Below are 24,401 nucleotides of genomic sequence, written 5' to 3' on the forward strand. Positions count from 1 at the left end.
AAGTGCACTTTGAAATGATATTATGATAGCAATTACAGGAAGACAACGGCAATACTTCGTGTAGAGGACGTTCTCAGGCCTGAACAGCACACATTAATAACTCAGCCTCAAGTATGCTCCCGTCGCCGATATGCAGCCGCTCTGCTCGGTCTCAAGTTTCTGTTCCCGTGAATAACAAATCTGGTCAGAGAACTTGCACTGATAGAGGTATATTAGGTGCATTGAAACGCCAGCAGTTGATTGAAATAGAGCAAAGAAGCGTAGCAGCAATTCGAAGATGCGTAGATGTTGCCACGAGTTTCGATATGTATTAGTAGGGTGGTCTCCTGTTCATCGATTCAGTGAGTGACCTGTGAGACATGTTGCCGCTACGTGTAGTTTCTATCGGCGGACAGCTCGAGTTTGACTTACCTGTATCCGCCCGAGTCGCGCCTGCTCCGATGGCGCCTGGGCGGGCTGTGCTCTTCAATGACCTCTACGATGTCGTCGCCGTCGACTCTCCGCTCAGCGCTGATGCGTTCCTCGACCAGCACGGAGCGACTGCGCGGACGCGGTTGCGGGGGTGGGGGTGGAGGCCCGCTCGTACGGCGCTCTTCGACGATTATGTGTGGACGCGGACTCCTGCTGATTTCACGAATCTCGTGCTCATGCCTGGAGGTGCGGCGGCTGCGGCGGGAGCGCGGGGAGCGCGGAGGGCGTTCGCGCACAACTATCTCCTCTTCCCCAGCGATGGCGTTACGGCCCCCAAGGTTGGCAACCGTGAGAAGCAGCCAGGCGATGAGCAAGAAGCCGGCGACGGAGCCCAAGACGATGCCAACGACGGCTCCCGGGGCAGGCCCGGAATTAAGACCTTGATAGGAGAGGGGAATATAGCCGCCGCTCGAATCGTAGGCCTGGCGTGGGATGAGATGGCTGTGCGAACCGGCGGGAAGCGGGTCACTGGCGGGAGCGGAGCGCGACTTGAAGGCGGCGGCGAGGACTGTGACTCCATTGGGAGCTTGAGCGCGAGGTATCGTTGGCATTGTTGCGTGCAGGCGTCCACTGCTTCCGAATGCTTGGAGATAGGGTAGCGACGAGTCGGCGAAAACCGGGCGCTCGTGGGCGCGGTTTCTTGGAGGGGTGCAATCGGGGCTTTGAATGCGAAGGATGCAGGGAAGCATGAGCCAGCACGGAGTAGTGCAGTGACAACCGAAGCGATGCGCTTTTGCGCGCGAGCTGGCGAATGTAGCAGTGAAGGGCGGCGGTGTTCGGGTAGCGGCATGCGGGCGGAGGAAGCAACCCAGAGCGGTGACGCAATGACTGGTGGCTGGGAGATGCGAAAAGCGCGGCTGCAGCACCATCCATCCTGTTTTCTTTACAGCGCCCTCCGAGCCCTACGGCTCAAGTAGGCTTGCGCGCGCAATAACAGTACCAGGACCCGTGAGAGTGACAGAGTGGGTTGCCAAAGTACTGATCTCTCTGCGTTTTCGCTGCATGGGCAGTAGAAGCAAGTATCAAGTATCCGGACGTGGATGCGAGCTCTAAACCAGTACAAGCACGTCCGGATACTATAAGGCTCAATTCCTGCAATCCGCTACGGCGGGATGAAAGCTGCACCTAGGTACGATCTTCCTTCCCGCCTCCGGATCGGCTCCGTCTCCGCAGGAACAGCACTGACCCTCTGGCGCCGCCGATCCTGCCCTACCACCCGCCAAGAGGTCGTGGTCTTTCCTCACACTCGCAGCGCGAGTCTTTGGAGCCATTTTGCGCATCCTTCCTTCTATGTGAAGCTCCGTTTCCCTGACAAGTTCCAAACTCCCGCTCTGCTCAGGAACCACACTGCACCAAGCAAGCTGTCTCCAAAGTGTTCGCGCCCAGGAGCGGATGCTTCCCATGATGACTTGTGGAGCACTCCGCAAGTAGAGAGCAGACACAGGTACGGCGAGATGCGGATGAACTTGTTCGTGATGGGATGGCAGCGCCTGTGCCTCCGCGTTGGCTAAGAAGTTGGACAAGGTCCATATCTGCTTGCCTACCGAAAGATTGGCAGCTGATCATTGCGGAGTCGACAACGATCGAACGAAATTAGAACACTACATAGTTGTAGTAGTAGTAGTAGTGGGTAGCGGACAGCTTCAGCATCCGGAGCTGGGCAAGTGTGACCGTCGTAACGGCAGTACCCTATTTTTTATCGGCGTCGAGCTGCGGGCCAGGGTAGAACTGCAAGCCACTGGTCCAGAGTCAGGGGTTGTTCATCTAGAGGATTGAGGAGATACCTTTGGGGCTCGCTAAGGCCGCAATGTGCGCGCAGGCTTGGCACGCGTCCGGACGCTTGGCCTGCACTGCCGCCCCAAAAAGCGACTCGTCGATGCAGGCAACGCCGAGAGAGCCGGATTGCGGATGCGAGAGGAACAGCTGACGCTGGCCCAGCGAATCTCGTGCGGTACCATGGGCTGTCGCTGGGCTTGGCAGAAAGATGGCGCGATGGCCTATGCGGAGCAGCCGGGCCCAAGAGCTGCTTGGCCGCAAGTGGCTAGTGGCACGCGCATTCCATGTCCGCTCCGCCGCAATGCCGAGAGATTGTGACACTCCCCCCATCTTGCGACACATTAGGTCGCCGCTGGCCACTTCTCCCGTGCTTTCTTTCTTGACGCTCCTTGCTCCTATTACCTGCCCCCGCTCGCTGTTTTCTTCCTCGTGCCACCATCACCACTTCCGCTTCCATCACAGCCACAGCAACGACCGAGCCCTGTCGCATTCCCGGCTCCATCACATCCGTAGCAGCAGCGCGTCGCAACCCGGTGACATCTTTTCTGCAGTACATCGTTAATACAGAACCGCAATGTCGCAAAAATTTGTGGGCACTCTCGCAACCCCTTTCGGTTGACGAGGCCATTGGTATTGATTGTGAATAGGATGCTCCTCCCCCTGGCTATCCGCAGCAGCCGCCACCAGCTGCGTATGGCCCGCCTCCGCCCTCCGACTACTCAACACCCCCGCCTCCCGGAGCCTATGGCTCACCCGCTCCTCAAGGATATTATGGAGCACCTCCACCTCAAGGATACTACCCTCCCGACCAGCAGCAGATGTATGGTCCGCCGCCGGGCCAGATGCAATACCAGCAAGGATATCCGCCTCAGACGGTTTACGTGGAGGAGAAGAAGAGCGGCTCGGATGGCATCTTCACTGGCCTATTAGCGGGTCTGGCGTGTTGCTGCTGCTTGGATTGTTTGTTCTAAACCTGGAGGAATGACACGAAGGTCAAACGACAGTTGGCTGGGAGTATGACGCGATGGTGAAATTGGCGTTGGCGATTTTCTATTACGTTCCGGCCGGCGCGCCGGAGTCGATGCTGCTAAACAAGTTTTTAAACAAACTGATCAGATAAGAAGCTGGAACCATTTTCATAACCTTTAATGCCATTTCTGCAGCTGAACAAAGATCCCGGCCTACCATTACGCCAGCTGCTCCAAACTCCCGACGCCATTGAATGCTATGTTGTATCTGGGACGCGGATCCTAAGAGACGTCCATCTTTTCGCCGGGGGTGTTTTCTTCCGCTTCACCCTCTTCCATTTCGCTTTCGTTCCCAACTTCTCCAGACTCTGTCATGTCAGCGTCTCGCTCTCTGCTGTCGTTCTGGCTGTCGTCATCCCTCCTGGCGGGACTGGCAGCACCCCCAAAGCTAGCAGCCGGACTCGGGGCTGAAAGTAAGCCTTTTTGCACGGCAAGCTGGCTTGTTTGGGCAGGATTTGGCGTTTGACCTCCGACATCTGGCCGCGGGGTGCCGACAGCGCTTGTCTCTCCCTTCGCACTGCTGCCCTCGGCACCTTCGTCCAGGCCTTCTTCACCCCCCTCCATACCTTCCTTGCGTTCGGCCTCTTCCTTTTCGTCCCGTATGAGACGAAGCATCTGGCGACCTTCCTCAACAATCCTGCCGAATTGCTCTCTCCTCTCAGCCCACGTCTGGGCGTAGACCCTGCTCTCTTGCTCCAGCTCGGCAATCTCAGACTCCAACTTGTGAAGTTGCGTGGTTTGGTCCTCGCGCGGACGCAACATGCGGTTGCTCGTTATGCGCTCAGCCAGCTCGTCGTAAGTTTTTCTGCGGGCCAAGGTCGCACGTGCCGCATCCAACTGGAGCCGCAGCGACGCAGTGCTCTCACGAATCGCGGCGGCTGTTGCCTCGATCTTGGCCTTTTCCGCGGCATAACGCTTCCTCTCAGCTTCATTGCTGTTGCGCAGCAGCTGGATGCGGACAACGCTGTCGGCTAGAGCGGCAAAGTCGAGCAGCATGTCGGTGCGCCAAGCATCCCGCTCGGCAGCCTGGCTGGCGCGGGCGGCATCGTGGTCCTCATCGGCCAAGGTAGCGTCTGGAGGAGGGGTGGGTAAGGCGGCAGGAGGGGCATACAAGGGCGAGTCGGGCGTGAGGAGACGTTTGGTTATACGTTGGAAGGGTCGCTCTTCGATGCGCAACAGTCGCGACTTGTGGATTTGATCTGCGCAGCGTCAGAAGCTGCCAATTGCACGACGGGAGCGCGATACACATACCCTCATCGGTCTGGTCGAGCAGGCCATAGTCTTGCGACGACATGGCGGAAGTGGGGGGGGGGGGGGGGGGGGGGGGGGGGGGGGGGGGGTGGGGTGGATGACGCTGCAGTCGCGCGCAAAGTACCTAGTAGGTAGTAGTTTTGGACTGCAGCCGCCCGGGCGGAAGAACGTCGGGAGGCGGCTGCCCATTATTTAAAGACGTCAGGCTGGGAGCAGTGGTCACCCGTCCCCTCCGCCTCCTTTGACATCCCGTCCCGTGCTGCCTGCTTGGCTGTCAAAGGTCTTGTGCCCGCACCGACCCCTCTGCTGCAGCTGTCTGACGCGGGCTTCTTAAAACTCACTCTGACCTGCCAATTTGCAACGTTGCCCCCCAGCGCCCGCACGCCGCGTCCACATGGAGCTTGCTGCCGCACTTGGCCGCGAACTCCGCCTGCGCCACAGAGCTACGACGCCTTGAACATTTGCTTCAGCCGGACTCGAGTGCCCTCCCGACTACCTCCGCCCCGCCAGCCATTATGCCCGCCCCCTCCTTGCTGGAAATGGTCAAGCGGCGCTTGCAGCGCAGCGTGGACCTTGTCGTTGACGTTGGCGACATCCCGTTCCATGTTTTGGAGTCCGTTCTGAAGAAAATCGAGAACCCCAAGCAACTGCGCGAGATCGAGGCCAACAGCCCACATATTGCCGAGGACACTGGTCCATTGTGGCTGAACTTCATCAAACGCGACATACAGAACTGGGAGCAGAAGCCACACAAGCCCCGCAACCCCACCATGTGGTGCAAGGTCTACTACAAGCTCCGGCGCGAGCAGGAGGAGGAGATAATCCAGCAGCAGGATGCCCTGAGGGCTGCTCTGGCCAAGACAGAACAGGAGCGCAAGAAGAACACCAGCACGCTGCTCAACCGCGCTTTCGATCCCGTCCAGCATCGCCGCACACACGCAACATCGGGCCCGTCAGTGACGAAGGATCCGCGCAACTATACGTATATGCCTGGAGAGGCGAAGAAGAGGCTTACTGGCCGCGGCATCATGGCTAAAATTCAACATAAGGCTCAGGCAAGCCTGACAGCTAAGAAGAGCACTTCACTGATGAATGTGCCAACTCATCTTCTCAGCAGCCGGACCAAAACACTGGCCGCTCCGAAGAGTATGGTGGCGGAGAAGAGCAGGGCTCCACAGCCCATTGACCGGGGGAAGCAAGCACCGTCTAGAAATCTGCCAGCACGTCCAGAACCTACCCCTGGCGACACGATCCGAAGGCAGAGGGAAGAAGCAGAGGCGAGACTAAGGGCGCTGACGACCGGAACTTCTCTACCCTCCGCAGCGAGGCAGACGGAAGGAACGAATGGTAACGTGGGAGTGAGAGCTCAGGCGAGCGCTCCAGCAACCGGTAATGCTGCGCGCCCTTTGAAGCGGAAGGCAGAGACCAACTGCCTAGTGCCATCGAAGAAAAAGTAGGGATTTTGGACTTCAATTTTCGTTCCCGTTTCTGGACAAGCATGGTGTTGGTGGGGTTCCAAGCATTTACGGGTCAGTGATTTACATGGCGAACTTATTTGGTGCAATTGGAAGGAATACCCCGGATTTTGAAGGATCAAAGTGGCGTTTGCAGAGCTTCAGAGAGGAATAGAAATAGAGCAAATGTCATGAATGCTGCTCGGTTAGACCAAGGTCGGAGGAAGAGCGGGCCCGCCATGTTTTTGGCGATTGTTCTATCTGAAAATGTGGATTGTGCTCGCTGTCCGTGCTCGTGTATGACTGGAACATGACCTAGTTCGAAGGCTGCCCTTGGCGCAAGTCGAGCCGAAGGTGATGGAGAGCCTACCCCGAAATATTTCCCGGTTGCGCCATCTTCCTTCAAGAGCTCATATGGTCCATCCTAGGTTCGCATGTGGTCGGTAACATAGAATTTCATGCGGCGCCGCCACGCAGGGCAAGGACAAGGTGCAGAGTGGCGCCGCCCTCGAGGTTGTATTCGGCGGCCGTCTTGTCATCGCTCCTACATCGAACAGGAACCGTCAGCTGCGAAGAGGTGGGAATCTGGGCGGATCCACGCACATTTGCTTGCCGCCGAAGATCAGACGCTGCTGAACCGGGGGAATGCCCTCCTTCTCTTCAACACGCTCCTTTATGCGCGAGACCTGGGAAAGCGGTACGGTCAGCGGGGCATCGCACTTGACAGGTACATGATGGCGGTACCTTGTAGTCGGGCTCGATGTCGAGCTCGATCTCCTTGCCGGTCAGCGTGCGCACCCTGTTGGCGCGGTTAGCCAGGGTAGTGGGGGCGGGGCAATGACCTACTTGATCTGCATGGTGCTGACGACGTCGAGAGATGTGTGTGTGCTGTAGGCGAGGACGAGCGGGCGCGTGCAGCGGGCGCGACGGTAAAGGGTCGGGGAGTGCAGGTGTGGTGGTAGGTGTTGCGGCAGGAGAGGCGGATGTTTGAATGGTAGTTTGAGCGCAGGCTGCCACCGCGGCGCGCACGTCAGGTTGTCCGAGCGTCGGCGGGGCGCCTCCGCTTGCTCTCCGCTCAGCCATTCGCTCGCCACCTCCGCCGACCATCTTTGTGGCCTCCACTGCACCTCCGCTGCCTAGGGATTGTGTGCCTTTCCTGCCATAACTGAACCGCACTTTTCCCCCGCCGCCTGTCGTCATGCTTCATGCCACCCGGTTCGACCAGCCTCGTAAAGGGACACATGCATCTAACATTGAAATGTTACAGTAGCAAGCGTGGCTATCAACAATCTTTGCGCTCCCATCTTGAATAGACTGGGACATCGCTGAATCGTTGCCCGATATTGCCGACTGGACGACAACCTCTTATCCATTCATGGGTACCCTACACCTTGTCTCCGAGCTGAATGAGGCTAGCCTACGTAGTCATCTTTTTCTTTCCGTTCCTTGTCCAAGTCCGTATAAGCACGGGATGGTTCTGTGGTCCACCACACGTGAGATGACGCTTGCCACAGAAGCGTAAATAGTTCTGCCACATCCAGCAGCGCGTTGAGTGCAGTGGCAGTTTTGCGTGCTTGATCGTCGATCCATAAAGTGAACACCGCTTTCTGAGTGCCCGTGGGCTCACGTATTCGACATGAGGGATATGGTTTCTTCGCTGATAATTAGCCAACAGGCATGTGTGCCAACTGCAGCTCTCGCCTGGCTCTTGGTTCTCCCCATCGATACTAAAGAGGGAACCTGAGTTCTGGAAGGCAAGAACATGGTGCATTTTCGACCAAAACTACCCGGCAGGGACGATGATTCCTGTTTCAAATGCCGATAGCCTGGCCGCCTCTCTTGGAATGTCCGAAATACATGGATGGGATGGCAAACACCTCTGGTACTGTTGCCAGTTGGCCTTGGCCCATTATGGGGCCGAGAAAGAGGTGGTGTGGTTGATGGGAAACCTTTGGAGGACGAGCTGGCGTAACCAACAGTGGTAACCACAGTTTCCGTTTGTCTGTGGAAATCCAGCTACGGCATCGAGTAAATCTCAATGTATATTTGCGATGAAGAGACAACGCATGTATGCCTGAGGAAATCACCTTCATTGCCTGCTGTTTCTCAAGCGCATGAAGAACCGACTGAGTACGATGGGTGGTGTGTGGAGCATGAGAAGAGAGTTCGACGCCGGGCCTTGAGTGGGGTGACAGGGAGAGCGCTGCGGGAAAGCTAAGCAGAGCGGCGGCAGGAAGTACCTAGAAATGGACCAGCTGGTCGGTTCCGAAGCTTTCCTGTGTTGGCCGGGCTTCCCGGCACTAAGGAACCCCACTGGCCCCCACCGGTGGCCCTGCGCGCTGCTAGCGGCCGTCCAATGGGCAGCGGCGCGAGTAATACGGCGCTGTGAGTGGGCTGGCGGCTAGAGCTGTCAGAAGCTTGGGCCCGAATGGCATGTCGTCAACATGTCTCTCCCGGGCGCCATCTCCACCCCGCCTTTGCAGCGTATAATAATTCACCGCTCCCGCCGCACTGCTAGGCCGGACGGTTCCGCTGTCTTCCCAAATTTCTCGTCTCAAACAATGGCCTCCGCCACTGGCATCCCCGAGCAGCATCCAGACTCCGTCAGCAACGGCCATGGTGAGCAGGAACCACTGCTTGGCCGTCCTGGCGATGCTTCGCAGAAGGAGGGCAAGCCACTCGCCTGGAATCTGGTCCTTGGCACCGGTGTTATCGCACAAGCCGGCATCTGGATCGTAAGTCCTCCAAACCGCTGCCGTTGCTCTGCTCCAAGCATGCTTACTCCTCCAGCTCACTGCCATTGTGTGGGCCGGCATCCTGTCCCACCACACGATACTCTTTTCTGCTCATCCGGTAACCCACCCCCCTCGTCGTTCTTTTTGTCCTGACCCACACGCTGACGACCGGTTTAGCTGCTCAACTCTGCTGGGTTGCTTCTCATCACTCAAGCCGCTCTTATTCTGCAACCGACACACACGCCGCAGCAGAAGCGCCGCGGAACCTATGCCCATGCCGTCCTAAATCACGTCGGTGTTCTCGCACTACTCGCTGGCCTCATCGTTATTGAGGTGAACAAAGAGCGCGGTGGGTTGGACCATCTGGAATCTCCACATGCCATCCTCGGCATCATCACCTACATCTTCCTGGTGTTGCAGGCCATCGTCGGCTTTACCCAGTTCTTCACGCCTCAGGTCTACCGGGGTGTCGACAGGGCAAAGAAGATCTACAAGTACCACCGATTCTTTGGGTACATAACCTTTGTGCTCACACTCGTGACCATTGCGGCTGCGACCAGGACTACCTTTAACGTCAATGTCTTGCACATCAATACTTGGGCTGTCATTGTTGCATCTCTTATTACCCTTGTCGGTATTGTTCCCAGAATCAAGCGACAGAAACTCGGATTGTAAAGGAAGACTTGTTTCCTAATCCGAGAGCCTGCTTCGAGGGTTGGTCTATTAGCTGCGATTACAGCTATGGACGCGATATTGGCTATCATAAGCTGTCATGGGGGAAATGAGGGTTTAGGCTATTAATTGAGTGTTTGACGAGGCATCTTCTTCCGAATAGTTCACCTTTGTCCTATTGATGCTATTATGGCTTGACTTTCTTGCCAGAACAACTAATAAGCTTTCTGTGCTCGCTTTGATAGTAATTGCAAAACCAGCCTGTGGCCCACAAAGCTGTTATATAATCGAGGTAGTTGTCGTTACAGTGAGCTGATCCTGGGTGTTCGGTTCGCGAATTTTGTGACACGATAAGAGCCCGACGCCACGAATGCATTCTCCTAGCCAAACGATTCCGACATGCGTGACCACGCATTGTACCCTTGCATCGTCTGCCCTTCCTCTGATCTTGCATTGGACTGCCCTCCCCACCTTTTCTTATCCGACGTGCAGTATTCCATCGGAAGATGTGTGTGTGTGTGTGTGTGTGTGTGTGTGTGTGTGTGTGTTGAGGTGGGGTGTTGGTGATACCAAAACAGCTACTGCCGGATGACTCCCGGACAAAATTTTTTTTTTTTTTGAGGGGCTCATTCGGATTCTTCGTCACCGCTCTCAACGAGTCCCTCCAAGTCCTTTAGACCTTTGGCAAGTCTCCTGTTGGGTCGGGTGCCATTGTCTTCATCCGATTCCGACTGGCCCCAACGTTTCGCACCTTCCTGAACAGCCTCAAGATCAGCAGCTAACTCCCTGCGCTCTTTGATCTGACGGGCCTTCTCAGCCGAGTAACGTCCCTCCATGCCGGCATCTGCCAGCATCGCTTTCAAGTGGTTGACCTTGGCCTTAGGTGTCTCGAAAGGTTTCAGTTCTTTCCCCCATAGCTTGCGAATCCCACACTTGATCAGCCAACCCTGTAGTCGTTTGATTTCCGCTTCCTGTGGGTCGACGTCTTTGTCACCCTTGGATTTACTCTTGCTGTTAGCGGGCTTGGAGGCTTTGGCAGAAGTTCCCCTCTTTTGTTGCTTTTTCTTGGGCGGCTCATCTATCAGAACGGACATGTCACTGTCAGAGTCAGAAGGTTTCGCGTCCCTAGCCGGGCCCATCGACTCCTCCCGGCCTTTTGAGTCACCGTTGCCAACATGGGTTGATGTGAGTTTGGAATTCCCTTCACCACTGGATGATGGGCGTGGCGCTGGGGTGATGCCGCCTTCGTCTTCTGCATCATCTTGAACCACGCGAGACTTCCTGTAAGGCCTCTTCACGTCAGGCTGTGGAGACTTGATTGAGTCGCTACGAAGAGCCTCGTCGTCAGACGAAGAGGACGCTTTTTGGCGCTTCCGCACCGTAGGCTTGATAACGGTAGCGGCTTTGTTGGTTGAAGGCTTGCGTTTCCTGGCGGCTTTCGCCCGTGGTACCTCCGGCTCCGGCTCCGGCTCCACAGGCGCGGCCTCGCCGCCTTCGTGTTCTTGCGCGCTCTGCACGGCAAAGTCAGGGCGTGAGCGGCACGGAGTGATAAGGAAGGTTCACATACAACTTGATCGGTGATGACGTTCTCGCTGCGGTCCTTCCAGGCTCGATCGGTTCTGAAGAAGCTGTCGGGCAGGTCTAGCTGGTGCTCGACGGACTTGCGCACGCGCCTGAGGGTCAGGTTTTCATGGTCGCCGGAAAGCCAGAGGTCGCGAACCACATTTCGCAGAGCGTGTTCAATCTTGGCATCGGGCGCAATAGCCGGGACGGGCTCAGCGTCGCTGTCTGACATAGCCGGGGTGGACGGCGGAAGCTGCGACGCGTGCGCCTGGAGGCAGAGGCAGTGCGGAGACGAACGGGCTTCAGATAAGATTGTCAACGACGCCCGATAAGGGTTAGCGCGACGTGCGCAGGTCCAAGAGGCACGGCGAGCAGATGCTGGTGGAGGTGCAGCAAAGATGGCATTTGGAAGTTGCGCATTATTTGCCGATGGCCCCGACTGCCAGGCACTACTGCTGCCGCCCTGTGGCTCCCTGGCCACACTGGCCGCTGCGCAACCTCCAGTACCAAGCGCCGACAGCTGCGTCATCGCCCGCGCCCGGTGCAACCGTCGCCGTTGCCCAGTGGCTGCGCGCGAGGGCCTTGCCTGTTGCTGCTGAAAATAAAAGTGGGCGCAGGCTCCGGCTTGTGCGCCGCCAGACGTCAACCGGCATCACACCGCGTTGTTGCCTCTTCAGGTTTCCCAGTCAGCGCGCGCCGAATTCGTGTGCCCGCTCTGCCCTGGCTACGGCCATTCCTAGCATCAGCCAGCCTCCCGCTCCAAATTCCGAGCTCAAGCTTCCCCAGACCGTCGACGTGCGTGGAAGTTGCGAGAAAAGCGAGAAAAGCTGCCGCGAGAACCTCCGTGACGCTTGGTCTTGCCGCCCCAAGCTCCAGACCCGCGCCCAGCCAAATATCACTGTGACGACACCCGCCTGCCCCCAACAACAACCTCGTCCCGACCACCCGACTGCAACACCCCGCCGCCCGCCCGCCAGCGCTGCCTTCTTCCTTCGAACGACCCTGCTGCCGTCCACTTGCGTGCATACCGCACCACCGCCATGCCGTCGGCCACCGAAGAGCCCAGGTCGGACAATGGCCGTCTACTGCTTGTCTCCAACCGCCTGCCCATCACCATCAAGCGCTCCGACGAGGGCAAATATGACTTCTCCATGTCGTCAGGTGGCCTCGTCAGTGGTCTCAGCGGCCTATCCAAGTCTACTACCTTCCAATGGTACGGATGGCCGGGCCTCGAGGTCCCCGAGAACGAGATCCCCACACTTAAGCAGCGGCTGAAGGAGGAGTACAATGCTATTCCGGTCATGCTGGATGACGATCTGGCTGACAGGCACTACAATGGTTTCTCGAGTGAGTCCTCTTCGCCCTTTCACTTACCGGCCCAGACGCTGATCCCGCCGACCAGACTCCATCCTCTGGCCTCTCTTCCACTACCATCCCGGTGAGATCACGTTCGACGAGTCGGCTTGGAACGCGTACACGGAAGCCAACCGCCTCTTCGCCAAGGCAATCGCCGCGGACGTTCAGGATAATGACCTTGTCTGGGTTCACGACTACCATCTCATGCTCCTACCTGCTATGCTTCGCGAGGAGATCGGCACGACCAAAAAGAACGTCAAACTCGGCTTTTTCCTTCATACTCCGTTCCCCAGCAGCGAGATCTACCGCATCTTGCCCGTTCGTAATGAGATCCTGCTCGGTGTTCTGCACTGTGACTTGATTGGCTTTCACACCTACGATTACGCCCGCCACTTCCTCAGCAGCTGCTCAAGGATACTGTAAGTCTACATGGTGGGTAGGGCGAGGCGAAATGCCATACTGATTATTCGATGTTCAGCGGCTTGGCCACAACCCCCAACGGGGTCGAGTTCCAGGGCAAGGTCGTTACGGTTGGTGCCTTCCCGATCGGTATTGACCCCGAAAAGTTTGAAGAGGGCCTTAAGAAGCCCAAAGTGCAGGAGCGTATCGCCACTCTGGAACGCAAGTTCCAAGGAGTGAAGTTGATTGTGGGCGTGGATCGCCTTGACTATATCAAGGGCGTTCCTCAAAAGCTACATGCCCTTGAGGTGTTCTTGACCGAACATCCCGAGTGGATCGGGAAGGTGGTATTGGTTCAAGTCGCTGTTCCTAGCCGCCAGGACGTCGAGGAGTATCAGAATCTGCGAGCGGTTGTCAACGAGCTGGTTGGGCGGATCAATGGCAAATTTGGTGAGCGGAGCTGCCCTGCTTCATTCAATCGAGATGATTTGCTGACAAGACAGGCACCATTGAATTCATGCCTATCCACTTCATGCACAAGTCGGTATCGTTCGACGAGCTCATCGCGCTGTACGCTGTGTCCGACGTGTGCCTGGTCTCGTCGACTCGCGATGGCATGAACTTGGTATCTTACGAGTATATCGCTACCCAACAGAAGCGCCATGGCGTTATGATCCTCTCAGAGTTTGCCGGTGCCGCTCAGAGTCTGAACGGTAGCATCATCGTCAATCCGTGGAACACGGAGGAACTCGCAGATGCAATCCATGATGCGGTGACAATGGGCGCGGAACAGCGCGCGCTCAACTATCAAAAGCTCGCCAAATACGTCAACAAGTACACCAGGTAAGCCATGGACCGGTAATTTGCGTTTATGCGAGATAACTGACTGCAGTACACAGTGCTTGGTGGGGTCAATCGTTCGTCAGCGAGCTTACCAGGATCTCGGAGCAAGCTGAGAAGAAGTTGAATGTGCGCCGAGGTTCTCTACTTGACAGTGTTCCTAGCAACAGCGAGGATGCCACAGCCAAGTTGGAGCCTGTCCAGGCCACGTCTTGAAAGTCGCTGACGGCTTGAATGCGCAACTGGTTGAGTATGCATAAGGGCGTATGGATAGAATATGTGGCACGATTGCATGAAGCTTGCACAGCGCAATATGGGTTTTAGGAGGACATCCCCTCTCATGGTATAGCTGCCCTCGCAGGCGCTGGCGTCAAATTGTGGTATACAGTAATTAGACCACGCAAGCGGCTTTTTCCTTTGCATGCTGCACGGACATGGGCTATGGACAAAATAGGGAAGCTGCAGAATTAACACTTGTGTGTGCCGTTGCAATTCGAGCTCGGGGAGCGGTTCGGAGGTGTCAGCGACTGCACGGGCCACCTTGACGGTGCCCGGAGCGCGGTCTGATGTCGAAAAGTGCTTCCGCAGTCTGGCGCTGCGCCATCACTCCAATAACCGCTTTCTCCACGAACATCTCGCAACCGCGCTAATTGCTGCCGGACATCAACGTACAAGCATAGCCGCCCATGCGCGCTGCCCTACAAACACGGCTACCATCATCGTCTTCACCGGACCATTGCTGCAGCTACTGCGATGCCTACGCCAGGGAACTCATATCGCCAATTTACCGGCGTCGTCGTTTCGGCCGGCAAGATGATGAAGACGGTGAGGGTGCGCATACCGGGCCAGAGATGGGACAAGCACATCCGTAAGGTAGGTCTCGTTCACGCTTCCTTTGCCACCTCTTTTCTGGGTTCGACGCGTACTGACATTCACTGTAGGATTTCCCTGCGCCTTACCACGTCCTTGTTTCAGACCCCACCGAGTCAGTCAGGGAAGGAGATGTCGTCACTTTGCGAAATGGATGGAGGACGTCAAAACAGGTCCACCACGTCGTCACGAGCATCGTGGCTCCGTTTGGGCCAGAAATTAGCAAACGGCCACGCATACCAACCGAGGACGAGCGTCAGCAGCAACTCTTGCACGCACGGCTTGAAAAGGATCTCAGGAAAGCAGCATTGGGCAGAAAGGCGTCTATCCAACACATTGGACAGATCGCTCGAGATGAAGAATGGGTGCAGGAGTTGCCGGAACGCCTTGCGGCCGCATGGCAGCAAGCTAAAGAGGCCGGCATTGTCAAGACAGGCAAGGAACAGGATGAGATGCCTCCGATCAACGTCCGGGCACGGCAGAATGTGGCTGCGGCTGCCAAATACACGGAAAAGGGTCTTGAGAACGAGGAACAAGTGGAACAGATCCACGAAGCAGGCGAGTCCGTGGCCGAGGACGTTGCAAGAGGCGGCAAAGCCATCTAGAGGTGGAACAAAGAGCAGAGCATACAGCTGGGAGAGCCTGTACTATTACAAACCGGATGGGGGATGGCGTTAGGTGGAACCACGCGGGGGTGCCAAGGATTTGTCCAGACCAGCTGTGTACCAAGAAGTACAATGAAGCTGGGCGGAAGGCGAAGTAAGGGTAAACGGCTGCTAGCAGTGTTCGACACGAGCAAGTCAAATCTCAAAGCACCCAGGGCCTGGTTTGCGAATTAAAGTGTGGCAAGGCAAAAGGCAAACCACAGCAAAGCAATGAATTCGCTGCCGTATGGAGCAATCGGTAGCAAACTGCGTGTACTTGTGGGGCGCACGATTGCGACTTTGTTCCGTGCTTCTTGCGCCCTGTTGTCGCCGTGTCTCGTTGACTCTCCACAAGAAAGAAATAGTAAGTCCCGCAAGAATGCGGGCACCTGGCTTGGGGTGGGTGGTGACTGCTGCCAGGTTTCCCCAGTAACGTTAAGCGAAGAAGGGAATGATGGCTTTGGGCCAGCAGGCAGCACACCACTTTCTGCGCACGCTGCAGCCTGCGCGTCATACGGGGCTTTGACCTTTTGACCCGTGCCCTCGTCTCCAGCACAAAGCACCTCCGCATCTTCGCCCACGCTGCGCCGCCGACATGTTCATGCTACGGAACGGTATGCACGCCCGCACCTGCGCTGCCCCACCGCACCCCTCCTTCACCTGGGCAACCGAGTTTGCGCTGCGATCGCCTGCTAACCCTCTTTGGCCACAGTCAGCAAGTACCTCTTCGGCGACAGCTCAAAGGAATCCATCGTCGAAGTCCCCCAGGGCCAGCTCTATCTCGTGCGCCCGCTTTCCGTGAAAGGCTATTCCGAGCTCATCTTCAAAGACGCCGCCGCCTCCATCCGCCGCACCGGTCAAGACTTCCAGTACCAGCTCGTCATCCAGCGCGCATACGAGGAGGGCGAGCGCGAGCTGCTCGGCGAGGACGAGGAAGAGGACGGCGCTGCCGAGGGCTTGGGCGCGGAAAAAGACGAGCGCACTTTCCTGCTTGACGAGGCCCTCCGCTTCCGAACCGACGTGAGGCAGACTGGCGAGAAGGTATTTGCTTGGAAGGATCTTAGCGGCGACGAGGGCGACCTTTGGGAATTTGTTTGCGACAGCTCCGTCCAGCTCCCGACGGTTGCGACGTTTGAGGTCGTCGCCGTCCAGTGCCAGTACGAGAGGAAGTACCGAAGGAGCCACCAACAAGCTACTGAGCAGGATCTCCAACAGTTTTCTTTCGAGCAAGAAGCCATTCCCGACGCAAGCCCGGTCTCCAGCCCCAGGATACGCTCTCCCCTTGCGTCACCCGACATTGCAAGGTCCAGCTTCAGTCTTGATCCACCAACTACTATCGACACGATGGTTTCCAAACCCACTCCCCAGGCGGAAACTCCGTCAAAGGGCCCAAAGGTTACTGCTGCTCCAACGGCCCGTGCGCAACCTGAGAGTCGCGAGGTGCTCGCGAACGAGACTGCTGAACTGCACTTGTTCGACTTCGAGTCCGGCGCTTTCGTCCTCCAGGATCTCAGCGTGAAAGCTAGCGTTTCCGATATTGGCGACTGGAAATACTGGCTGCAAATCAGCGGCGAAAAAAAGGAGTGGCTTGGCCAACCCGTCGTGCCCGATATCAATCCAGTCTTCAATTTCGAATACCTCTCGTTCATTTTCAACCACTACACAGAGGACGGATCTGCCTACTCTTGGCTCCTTCGTTTCAAGGATCAGGAGACAGAGGAGAGGTTCCAAGGTGGCCTCATGCAGGCTCTGTGGGAGCACCTTAACGAGACCAAATGGCTCAAGGCCAAGACCGACGAACGCGACTATGTCATGGAGGCCTTCCAGGATTTGACAATGGAGGACGATGACGAGAAAGCTGAAGAAGATGACGAGGAGGCACAACAGTCGGATGAAGAGGAAGACAGTGCCAGGCGCAGCGAGCATTACGACTCGGACGAAGAGCAGGATGACGTCGTTACCAAGGATAGTGACGGCAACGTCAACTCCCAGCTTGCTGTTGGCTATAGGCATGACAGGTCATTCGTTGTGCGTGGCTCAAAGATTGGCGTGTTCAAACATACGGATGACAACCAACTGGAGTTCACCACCAATATCTCCAAGGTCGAAACCCCCAAGGGCAAGCTTTTCAGCCCAAAAAAGGTTATGCTCCACATGGAGGACCGAGACATGATATTGCAGAATCCTCAGGATCCCAACTCGCTCTACCGTATGGATCTTGAGCGCGGTCAGATTGTGGACGAGTGGAAAGTGCACGAAGACATCCCGGTTGACATTTTCGCGCCGGAAAAGGTAAGCAATGATATCTTGCGCCAAAGCTGGTTTCCAGGGGCTGACTAGCGACAGAAATACTCCCAGATGACGGGGGAGCAAACCCTTCTGGGCCTGTCACACAATGCACTGTACCGCATAGATCCCCGCCTATCTGGCGACAAGCTGGTCGGCTCGGATCTGAAGCAGTATACGATCAAAAATGGCTTCTCTGCCGCAGCCACTACGGAAAAGGGCCATATTGCTGTGGCATCCAACAAGGGCGATATCCGGATGTTTGACCGACTCGGCATCAATGCGAAGACGGCTCTGCCGGCTATTGGTGATCCCATCATCGGCGTGGATGTTTCTGCTGATGGTCGTTGGGTGCTTGCGACGACGCGCACGTATCTACTTTTGATCGACGCTCTCCAAAAGGAGGGCAAGAACGAGGGGAAGCTTGGATTCGAAAAGGCATTCCCCAAGGACTCGAAGCCACAGCCACGCCGGCTTGCGCTGACGCCCAGCCACGTGGCGCAATTTCAACACGAAACTAAGGCGCCTATCTCATTCACGCCGGCTCAGTTCAACACAGGACTCGACAGCACCGAGACTACGATTGTCTCAGCCACGGGACCATTCGTTGTGACGTGGAGCATGAAGAAGGTGCTGGCGGGCCGCAAGGACCCGTACAGCATTAAGCGCTACGCGGAGGAGGTCAAGGCAGACAACTTCCGATTTGGGTCAGACAAGAACCTCATTGTAGCGCTTCCAAACGAGGTCAACATGGTGGCTAAGCGCGCACTCCGACGACCAACGCGCGAAAGCATTGCCATGCCCTCACGCGTTGGCACGCCCCGGAAGGGCGGAAGAGGGAGCTATCTCTCGCGCAATGACATTGTCAACAGCCCGTATTAGGCAGGCTTCTCCGTACGCTCGAGAGGGTGGTGGGGAGGGGCGGACGACCCATGGGCCCGGTTCGGATGTTGCCTTTTCTTCTGCTACTTTTGCGGGTTCTCTCCTAGATTGTTTTCCCAGCGGCAGGTTCTCATGACGGGTGGGAGGAGATGGTCATGTAGGGGGCGTTTGTTGATATCCTGCACATGGCCGTTAGTAGGCCGTCTGCCACCAGCGTCGATCAATCTTACTTCATTCGACATTCCGCACGGGGGGGTCTGCTGTGGCGTCTCAGACAAGCGACGCGGCAATTCAATTGCTGCGGGCGCACGGGTTGGCGTCAGCCCTAGACACGCGAAGTACATATGACGGCTCCGTTTCTGCACGCTCTCCTCAGCAGGCAGCAACCGGATGCGGCTCGGCAATACGGCCGTGGTCGGCAATCTGCGTCGAGCAGCACCGGACGGATCGACACTGCAGCGTTTTTGCAGCACGGGGTCCCGTAGGGCAGACGAGGACGTCACCTCTGCATACGGCCGCAGCGCTTGACCTGCGGTGAGCGGCGAGCGTCGCCCGTTGGCCAGCAGTGAGCTTCTGCGGTGAAGCGGGGAGGCGGGATTGGGCCTCACCTCTGCTTGTATACGACGACAAATTTGCGGCTCTTGCCACGCGCACTCGCTCCAAGGGGCCTTCGTCGCGCAGCTCTGGCGAGTCGTGGTGACCACACACCGCCATGCGCTTGATCTGCAGGAGATCCCTGGCCGTTTCACTGGCCTCCGTCTTCACGCTAGCCCTGCACGCCCGGCTTCGCTGCAGCTTCGACGCCTTCCGCAAATGAGCCAGGCCTGCGCCCTCAAATCATCGCGACACGCCCTCTGCCTCCATCCTCCCGGGCCCCCACACGCTCCAAGCACGCACGTGTCGCCCGCTAGCCCAGCAGACCGACGCATCTCACTCCAGTTGCTTCCTATTATTAACTTCGCACGCTGACGACTGACGGTGGGTGTGTTTTCCTTGCTTGCCTGCCAGCTCTAATACCGCCGCAACCCCCCCTCCCCTCGTCCGCCGTCACTTCTCCTGCTACCCGCTCACAATGCATCCTGCAGCCCCCGGAAGCGGCATTGAACCGTCGCCGCATCCTCCGGGGAAGGCTCCGGGCTCCTCGGCCCAAGGCGTCATGGCCTCCATCCAGAACGACGACGAGCGTCTGCTTGCTCGCATCGGCTACAACCAGGTACCAGAGCCCTGCCGCCGCTAAGCCCGTGGGCCGTGCTGACGCCGTGCCGCTAGGAATTGAGACGGGAGTTCAACAAGTGGTCCACCGTCTCCTATGCCATCTCCATCCTCGGGGTTCTGGGCTCCGTCCCGGCAACCTTTGGCAGCCCCATCACTGCTGGTGGCCCCGCCACCGCAGTATGGGCCTGGTTCGTCGGCAGTGTCATGGCCATGTGCATAGCGAGCTCTGGTACCGTAGCCCGTGGCTTTCATAACCACCTCTCCACTGACCTTGAACAGTGGCCGAACTGGTCTCGGCCTATCCGACTGCCGGAGGAATGTACTTCGTCACCAAGCATGTCGTCCCCCCCGAGCATGTGGCCATATGGGCATGGGTCATCGGCTGGTGCAACTTCCTTGGCCAAGCCGCTGGCGTTGCCAGTCTTGCCTACACCATCTCGCAGATGATCTTCGCCGCCGCAGTCATGAACTCCACTGCCGAAGACGGCTCCCCGACGTTTACGCCGTAAGTTGCCTCTCCGCTACGGCGCCCCCGATACTGACCGTGCTCCAGATCAGCTCTGCAGACGGTTCTGCTTGCAATACTGATCCTCTGCCTCTTTGGCACCATCTGCTCGCTCACCACCAGAGCATTACATAAGATCATTTTGTGGTTTGCTCCAATCAACAGTATGCCACATGAGACCCGTCATCTTGTGCGAATGTCGCTGATTCCCCGCCTAGTATTAGCCTCCATCAGCATCTGTGTCGCATTGCTTGTCCTCACGCCCAACAAACGCAGTGCTGAATGGGTTTTCACCGAAGTCACAGACGGCTCCGGCTGGGGGAGCAAGGGCTTTTCATTTCTGCTAGGGTGTGTTGCCATGCCGACCGCACTGAAGCACCTCCAGGCTGACATGCAACAGGTTCCTCTCCGTGGCTTGGACGATGACTGATTATGACGGAACAACGCAGTAAGGATTGGGTCTCCGTTACACGAGCTATACTTCAGAGCTAACCGAGAGATAGCATGTCTGAGGAGACGCACGATGCTGCCATTCGAGGACCCGTTGCCATCCGATCTGCCATTCTTGTTTCTGGGCTCGTCGGTTGGATGCTCACTGTCACTTTCTGCTTCTGTCTGACCGACTATGACGGTATCGTCAATTCGCCAACCGGACTCCCCGTGGCTCAAATATTCCTCAATGCTGGTGGCAAGACCGGGGGAACAATCATGTGGTTCTTTGTTATTCTGGTCCAATTCTTCACCGGGTGCTCGGCTATGCTGGCTAATGCTCGCATGTGCTACGCGTTTGCCCGAGACGACGCCCTTCCATTCTCAAGGTAAATCGAGTGCCCTCGCTCAGGGGCAGACCTTGGCTGACACATGCAGCTTCTGGAGCAGCATAAACAAGTACACCGGTACTCCGGTCAACGCTGTATGGCTCGTCGTGGTCTTCTGCACTTGTCTCGATCTCATCGGCATTGGGAGCACGCTCACGATTGTTGCCATCTTCAATGTATGCGCACCGGCTCTGGACCTTAGCTACGTGGCCGTCATCGTCGCGCACCGAGTGTACGAAAAGCGGGTGCGGTTCATCCCTGGCCCGTACACAATGGGAATTTGGAGCAAGCCGATCAACCTCATTGCCTGCTCGTGGGTTGTGTTCATCAGCGTCATCTTGTTCTTCCCAACCACGAAGCCGGTCACGCCCACGAACATGAATTATGCCATTTGTGTGGCTGGGTTCGTTGGACTCTTCAGTCTGAGTTGGTGGTGGATTGGGGCGAGAAAGTACGTCATTGGCCGGCAGCACGCCCCCACCGTCAGTTGTGGTGCTAACCGGGTTCCTGGCACAGAAAATACACAGGGCCCCGGACGAAGGATATCATCGACATGCTTCCGACGGATGACCCGGATGACACAAACTTTCCGTAATCACATCGCCGATCTCTCTTGTTTTCTTTCTTCTTTGTTTCTTTCTTTCGTTCTATCTCATCCGAGACCGGGCATTGCAGGCGTTCAAGCAAGCGAGCAATTTTGGGCTATCTATATACCACGTCTGTCGTTCGCAAGGCAACGGGCGAGCTGTTGCCTCTGGCATGAAAGCAATCTGTGACCACGTATCAAGGTGTTTTATTCGGCGAAAACGGAAAAAAAGAGTCAGGCATAGAGCTGGAGCACGAGCAGGGTAGCAAGATATGTGCGGCTTCACCGCTGTTTCGCAGGCAGCTCCCAGTGTCCGTGAGTGAGGCGAGGGCAGGTCAAAGTTTCACCGAGCCGGCATGTCGCATTCGGGCAAAGGAGCTACCGGCCGCAGTGGTGCTTTCCGTGCGGCGTCAGTAGCGTGGTCTGGTGCTGGCGGTTGAGGCTCGCTCGCAGGGGCCGGGCTGTGGCGTCGTCCAACGGTAAACGGTAGGCCGGTAACGGGTTAACGAGATTGGTGATCCTTCATCAGCAGCGCCAGCGGCCAATGCTGAGCGGGCATGTGGATGTGCGGCAGACTCCACAACGTTTCCGGCTGGCGGGCTGGCCACCAGGCGGGCCGCAGCCAGACCCCGTCCTCGGCAGGGATCGTGCGTTGTTGTGGTCAGCTGCGACTCCATGCTTCCGATCATCTGAGCATCCTGATTTTGTCTTACCCGCAGGTACCGCTGGCCTGGAAGCTGGCCGCGCGGGGGTGGCCGTGGTGCGTGGATTAGAAGCGGCCACACATGGCAAGAAAACACCACGGCTGGCGAAGCGAGGTGACCCTGTCACGATGCGAGACGGCCTGCGCCCGAGCGACGGATTAAAGGGCCTGCGAATAGCGCTGCAGGGGCCTCGTCACACAGCGGCGGCGCCACTCCACCACGTTGATCTGCCGCAGGGATGGCCGTGTCCCCGTCGCAACGTCATTCAACATCTCCGTAAGCTTTTTTTGTCGGTGTGCAAAGACACCCAACCTTGCACATGGCTGCTGCTTGGCGTCGGAACAACCTCCCCAAACGTCCTAGGTAAGTCTGCACTTGATGGGCGATCAAACCGGTCGGCCTGCAGGAAGCCGCCAAGTTGGATACATTTGCGTGCACGCGGAAAAAAACAATTCTTTCAAAATAGATGCTACCAGGCCCTGCAAATCCCACCGGCCACTGCGACGCCTGCTATAATGCTCATCATCTCGTCAGACTCGTAAGGACATCAGACCGCCCGAAACCCCACAAATGCAAATCCCAGTGCTGGTACAGAAATGTATGCGAAGGTCCCCGTTTGCGCCGTTCCCTTGGCCACGACCTGAAAAATTGCTAAGACAGAGTGGTCCCCCATGACCAAAGCGACTTCGCTACTGAGAGCTGACCAGGTCCACACCTTCTTCCTCAGCATCGTTGTCGTGCTCAATCTCGTCCAACTGAAGGATGAAGGGGTGCTCTAATGCTTCCTGGGCCGTGATCCTTTTGTTCGGATCGCACTCCAGGCATCGTTGCAGAAACTCTATCGCCTCTTTTTCCTCGCCCGATAGCCCAATGCGCCGTCCGTTCTCATCCTTCTGGTTCCGGTTTGTGCACCACAGAATGATTTTCTCGAAGCCGTGGCCCGCTTCGCTGTAGCTTGGGATGTTCGTCTCAAACACTTGCCCGTGGAGTAGAGCTGTCTCGCGCATGCGAGACTTGCCGAAGATGGCCGTAAGTTCCAGCAGAGCGTCGATATCGTCGGCGCTGTGGAAGAACGGAAAGCGGCGCGAGAGCAGGGTCAGCAGGATAACGCCAGCACTCCACATGTCGATGGAAGTGGTCTGGGCTGTGCATTTGAGGAGAACCTCGGGGGCGCGAAACCCCCGGGTGCCAGCACGGTTGGCGCGCCTGCTGGGGCGGGAGTCATTTTTAGGGAAAGTGGGGACATGGTTGGGGTTTGAGGCTACAGTGTTGGCATAAACGCTATGCTCTATCTTGTGCTGACGCTCGCCGGAACGCAGCCGGCAAGTGCATAGGTGCCAGTCGGTACCCTCGCGCTCAGCAAGACCGAAATCGACGAGAACGCCGCGGGAGTGCTCTGGGGCATACAGAAAGTTGGTCGGCTTGATGTCACGATGCAGGATTTTGTGCTCGTGGACGGCCTTCAGGGCGGTAAACAGGCTGCGGAAGTACAGGCGCATGTCATGCACCTTCATGTCTCGATAGTAGTCCCGAAAGTCGCGGTGCTGGAAGTAGGGCAAGATGGCGACCACCTGGTCCTGGTGGCGGAATGCGGTGATGAGCGGGCAGACCGAGTCGGAGTTGCGGAGGTCGTGCAAGAGCTCGAGCTCGTTGAGAATGCGCAGAGGGCTGCTGGTCACGTAGATTTTCTTGATGGCGACGTAACGAGCCTTGCGCCTGGCATTGCGATTGGCGGCGGCCGAGTCCGACGCCGAGTCCTCCTTCGCCTCGATATCCCAGTCATTCTGATACAGGTCGTACTGCAGGTCCTCGGCCTTGTAGACGGTGGAGAAGGTTCCTATGGGCGGTTAACTGTGGTACTGCGTAGCAGGCGGGGCCGGGCGGCGCGGACCTTCGCCGATGCGATTGATGAGCCGGTAGCGCTTGGTGATGCCCTCAAACGACTCCTCAAAGCGGTCCATGTCCTCGGCGACCGACTCCTCGACGATCTCTTCTTCATCGCTGCCATCGTGGGTGCAGCCGCTCTCCTCGAGCGGGTCACGGCTCTCGTCCGTGTGGGCGCCGTCGTCGTCGTCGTCGTCATCGGGGCCGAGGTGGACGGGCACGTCGTCGTTCGCCATCCTCTGCAAACGGGCCCTTGCCATTGCGGACATGGGCGTGGGGCGCAGTTGGGTTGTGCAGTTCGCGTGTGCCTGGAGCGGCGGGCTGGCTTAGCGCAGCCAATAATGGTGTTTTGTTTTGGCAGGTTCGAGCAGGTAAACAGCAACCCGACAGCAACGTGCGCCGCGCCTGCTCCCCCGCGCCGCCGCCGCAACACCAACTTCCACGCACTTCCACGCACGCCAC

The 24,401-nt window shown here is 57.3% G+C and overlaps 9 protein-coding genes across 9 annotated transcripts; 6 read left to right on the top strand and 3 right to left on the bottom strand.

The window, feature by feature from the left end:
- Nucleotides 1-3,497: 3,497 nt before the first annotated feature.
- SLS55_009343 (uncharacterized protein) lies at nt 3,498-4,569 on the bottom strand (the record flags this gene model as incomplete). Its single annotated transcript, XM_066780744.1, has 2 exons — nt 3,498-4,474; nt 4,527-4,569. 2 exons carry the CDS (start codon nt 4,567-4,569, stop codon nt 3,498-3,500), a joined length of 1,020 nt encoding a protein of 339 aa, XP_066628690.1.
- Nucleotides 4,570-5,041: 472 nt separating this feature from the next.
- SLS55_009344 (uncharacterized protein) lies at nt 5,042-5,983 on the top strand (the record flags this gene model as incomplete). Its single annotated transcript, XM_066780745.1, has 1 exon — nt 5,042-5,983. The coding sequence occupies one exon, from the start codon at nt 5,042-5,044 to the stop codon at nt 5,981-5,983; it is 942 nt and encodes a 313-aa protein (XP_066628691.1).
- A 2,558-nt stretch (nt 5,984-8,541) lies between these two features.
- On the top strand, nt 8,542-9,390 carry SLS55_009345 (uncharacterized protein; the record flags this gene model as incomplete). The annotated part of the gene is made up of 3 exons (XM_066780746.1): nt 8,542-8,715; nt 8,771-8,833; nt 8,893-9,390. 3 exons carry the CDS (start codon nt 8,542-8,544, stop codon nt 9,388-9,390), a joined length of 735 nt encoding a protein of 244 aa, XP_066628692.1.
- A 623-nt stretch (nt 9,391-10,013) lies between these two features.
- SLS55_009346 (uncharacterized protein) lies at nt 10,014-11,182 on the bottom strand (the record flags this gene model as incomplete). The annotated part of the gene is made up of 2 exons (XM_066780747.1): nt 10,014-10,898; nt 10,955-11,182. The coding sequence occupies 2 exons, from the start codon at nt 11,180-11,182 to the stop codon at nt 10,014-10,016; spliced, it is 1,113 nt and encodes a 370-aa protein (XP_066628693.1).
- An 808-nt stretch (nt 11,183-11,990) lies between these two features.
- On the top strand, nt 11,991-13,761 carry TPS1 (Trehalose-6-P synthase/phosphatase complex synthase subunit; the record flags this gene model as incomplete). Its single annotated transcript, XM_066780748.1, has 5 exons — nt 11,991-12,297; nt 12,353-12,725; nt 12,785-13,155; nt 13,209-13,548; nt 13,605-13,761. 5 exons carry the CDS (start codon nt 11,991-11,993, stop codon nt 13,759-13,761), a joined length of 1,548 nt encoding a protein of 515 aa, XP_066628694.1.
- A 600-nt stretch (nt 13,762-14,361) lies between these two features.
- Nucleotides 14,362-15,020, top strand: SLS55_009348 (uncharacterized protein; the record flags this gene model as incomplete). The annotated part of the gene is made up of 2 exons (XM_066780749.1): nt 14,362-14,370; nt 14,487-15,020. 2 exons carry the CDS (start codon nt 14,362-14,364, stop codon nt 15,018-15,020), a joined length of 543 nt encoding a protein of 180 aa, XP_066628695.1.
- Nucleotides 15,021-15,654: 634 nt separating this feature from the next.
- Nucleotides 15,655-18,227, top strand: vid27 (Vacuolar import and degradation protein 27; the record flags this gene model as incomplete). Its single annotated transcript, XM_066780750.1, has 3 exons — nt 15,655-15,673; nt 15,772-17,351; nt 17,406-18,227. 3 exons carry the CDS (start codon nt 15,655-15,657, stop codon nt 18,225-18,227), a joined length of 2,421 nt encoding a protein of 806 aa, XP_066628696.1.
- A 1,156-nt stretch (nt 18,228-19,383) lies between these two features.
- TPO5 (polyamine transporter tpo5) lies at nt 19,384-21,360 on the top strand (the record flags this gene model as incomplete). Its single annotated transcript, XM_066780751.1, has 9 exons — nt 19,384-19,440; nt 19,497-19,671; nt 19,722-19,947; nt 19,996-20,111; nt 20,172-20,295; nt 20,348-20,395; nt 20,451-20,765; nt 20,815-21,168; nt 21,282-21,360. 9 exons carry the CDS (start codon nt 19,384-19,386, stop codon nt 21,358-21,360), a joined length of 1,494 nt encoding a protein of 497 aa, XP_066628697.1.
- Nucleotides 21,361-22,744: 1,384 nt separating this feature from the next.
- On the bottom strand, nt 22,745-24,208 carry CDC7 (Cell division control protein 7; the record flags this gene model as incomplete). The annotated part of the gene is made up of 2 exons (XM_066780752.1): nt 22,745-23,892; nt 23,947-24,208. The coding sequence occupies 2 exons, from the start codon at nt 24,206-24,208 to the stop codon at nt 22,745-22,747; spliced, it is 1,410 nt and encodes a 469-aa protein (XP_066628698.1).
- Between the last annotated feature and the right edge of the window lie 193 nt (nt 24,209-24,401).

The sequence above is a fragment of the Diplodia seriata genome, assembly GCF_021436955.1.
Source record: "Diplodia seriata strain FDS-637 chromosome Unknown scaffold_10, whole genome shotgun sequence".
In the NCBI taxonomy this organism is placed as follows: Eukaryota; Fungi; Ascomycota; class Dothideomycetes; order Botryosphaeriales; family Botryosphaeriaceae; genus Diplodia; species Diplodia seriata.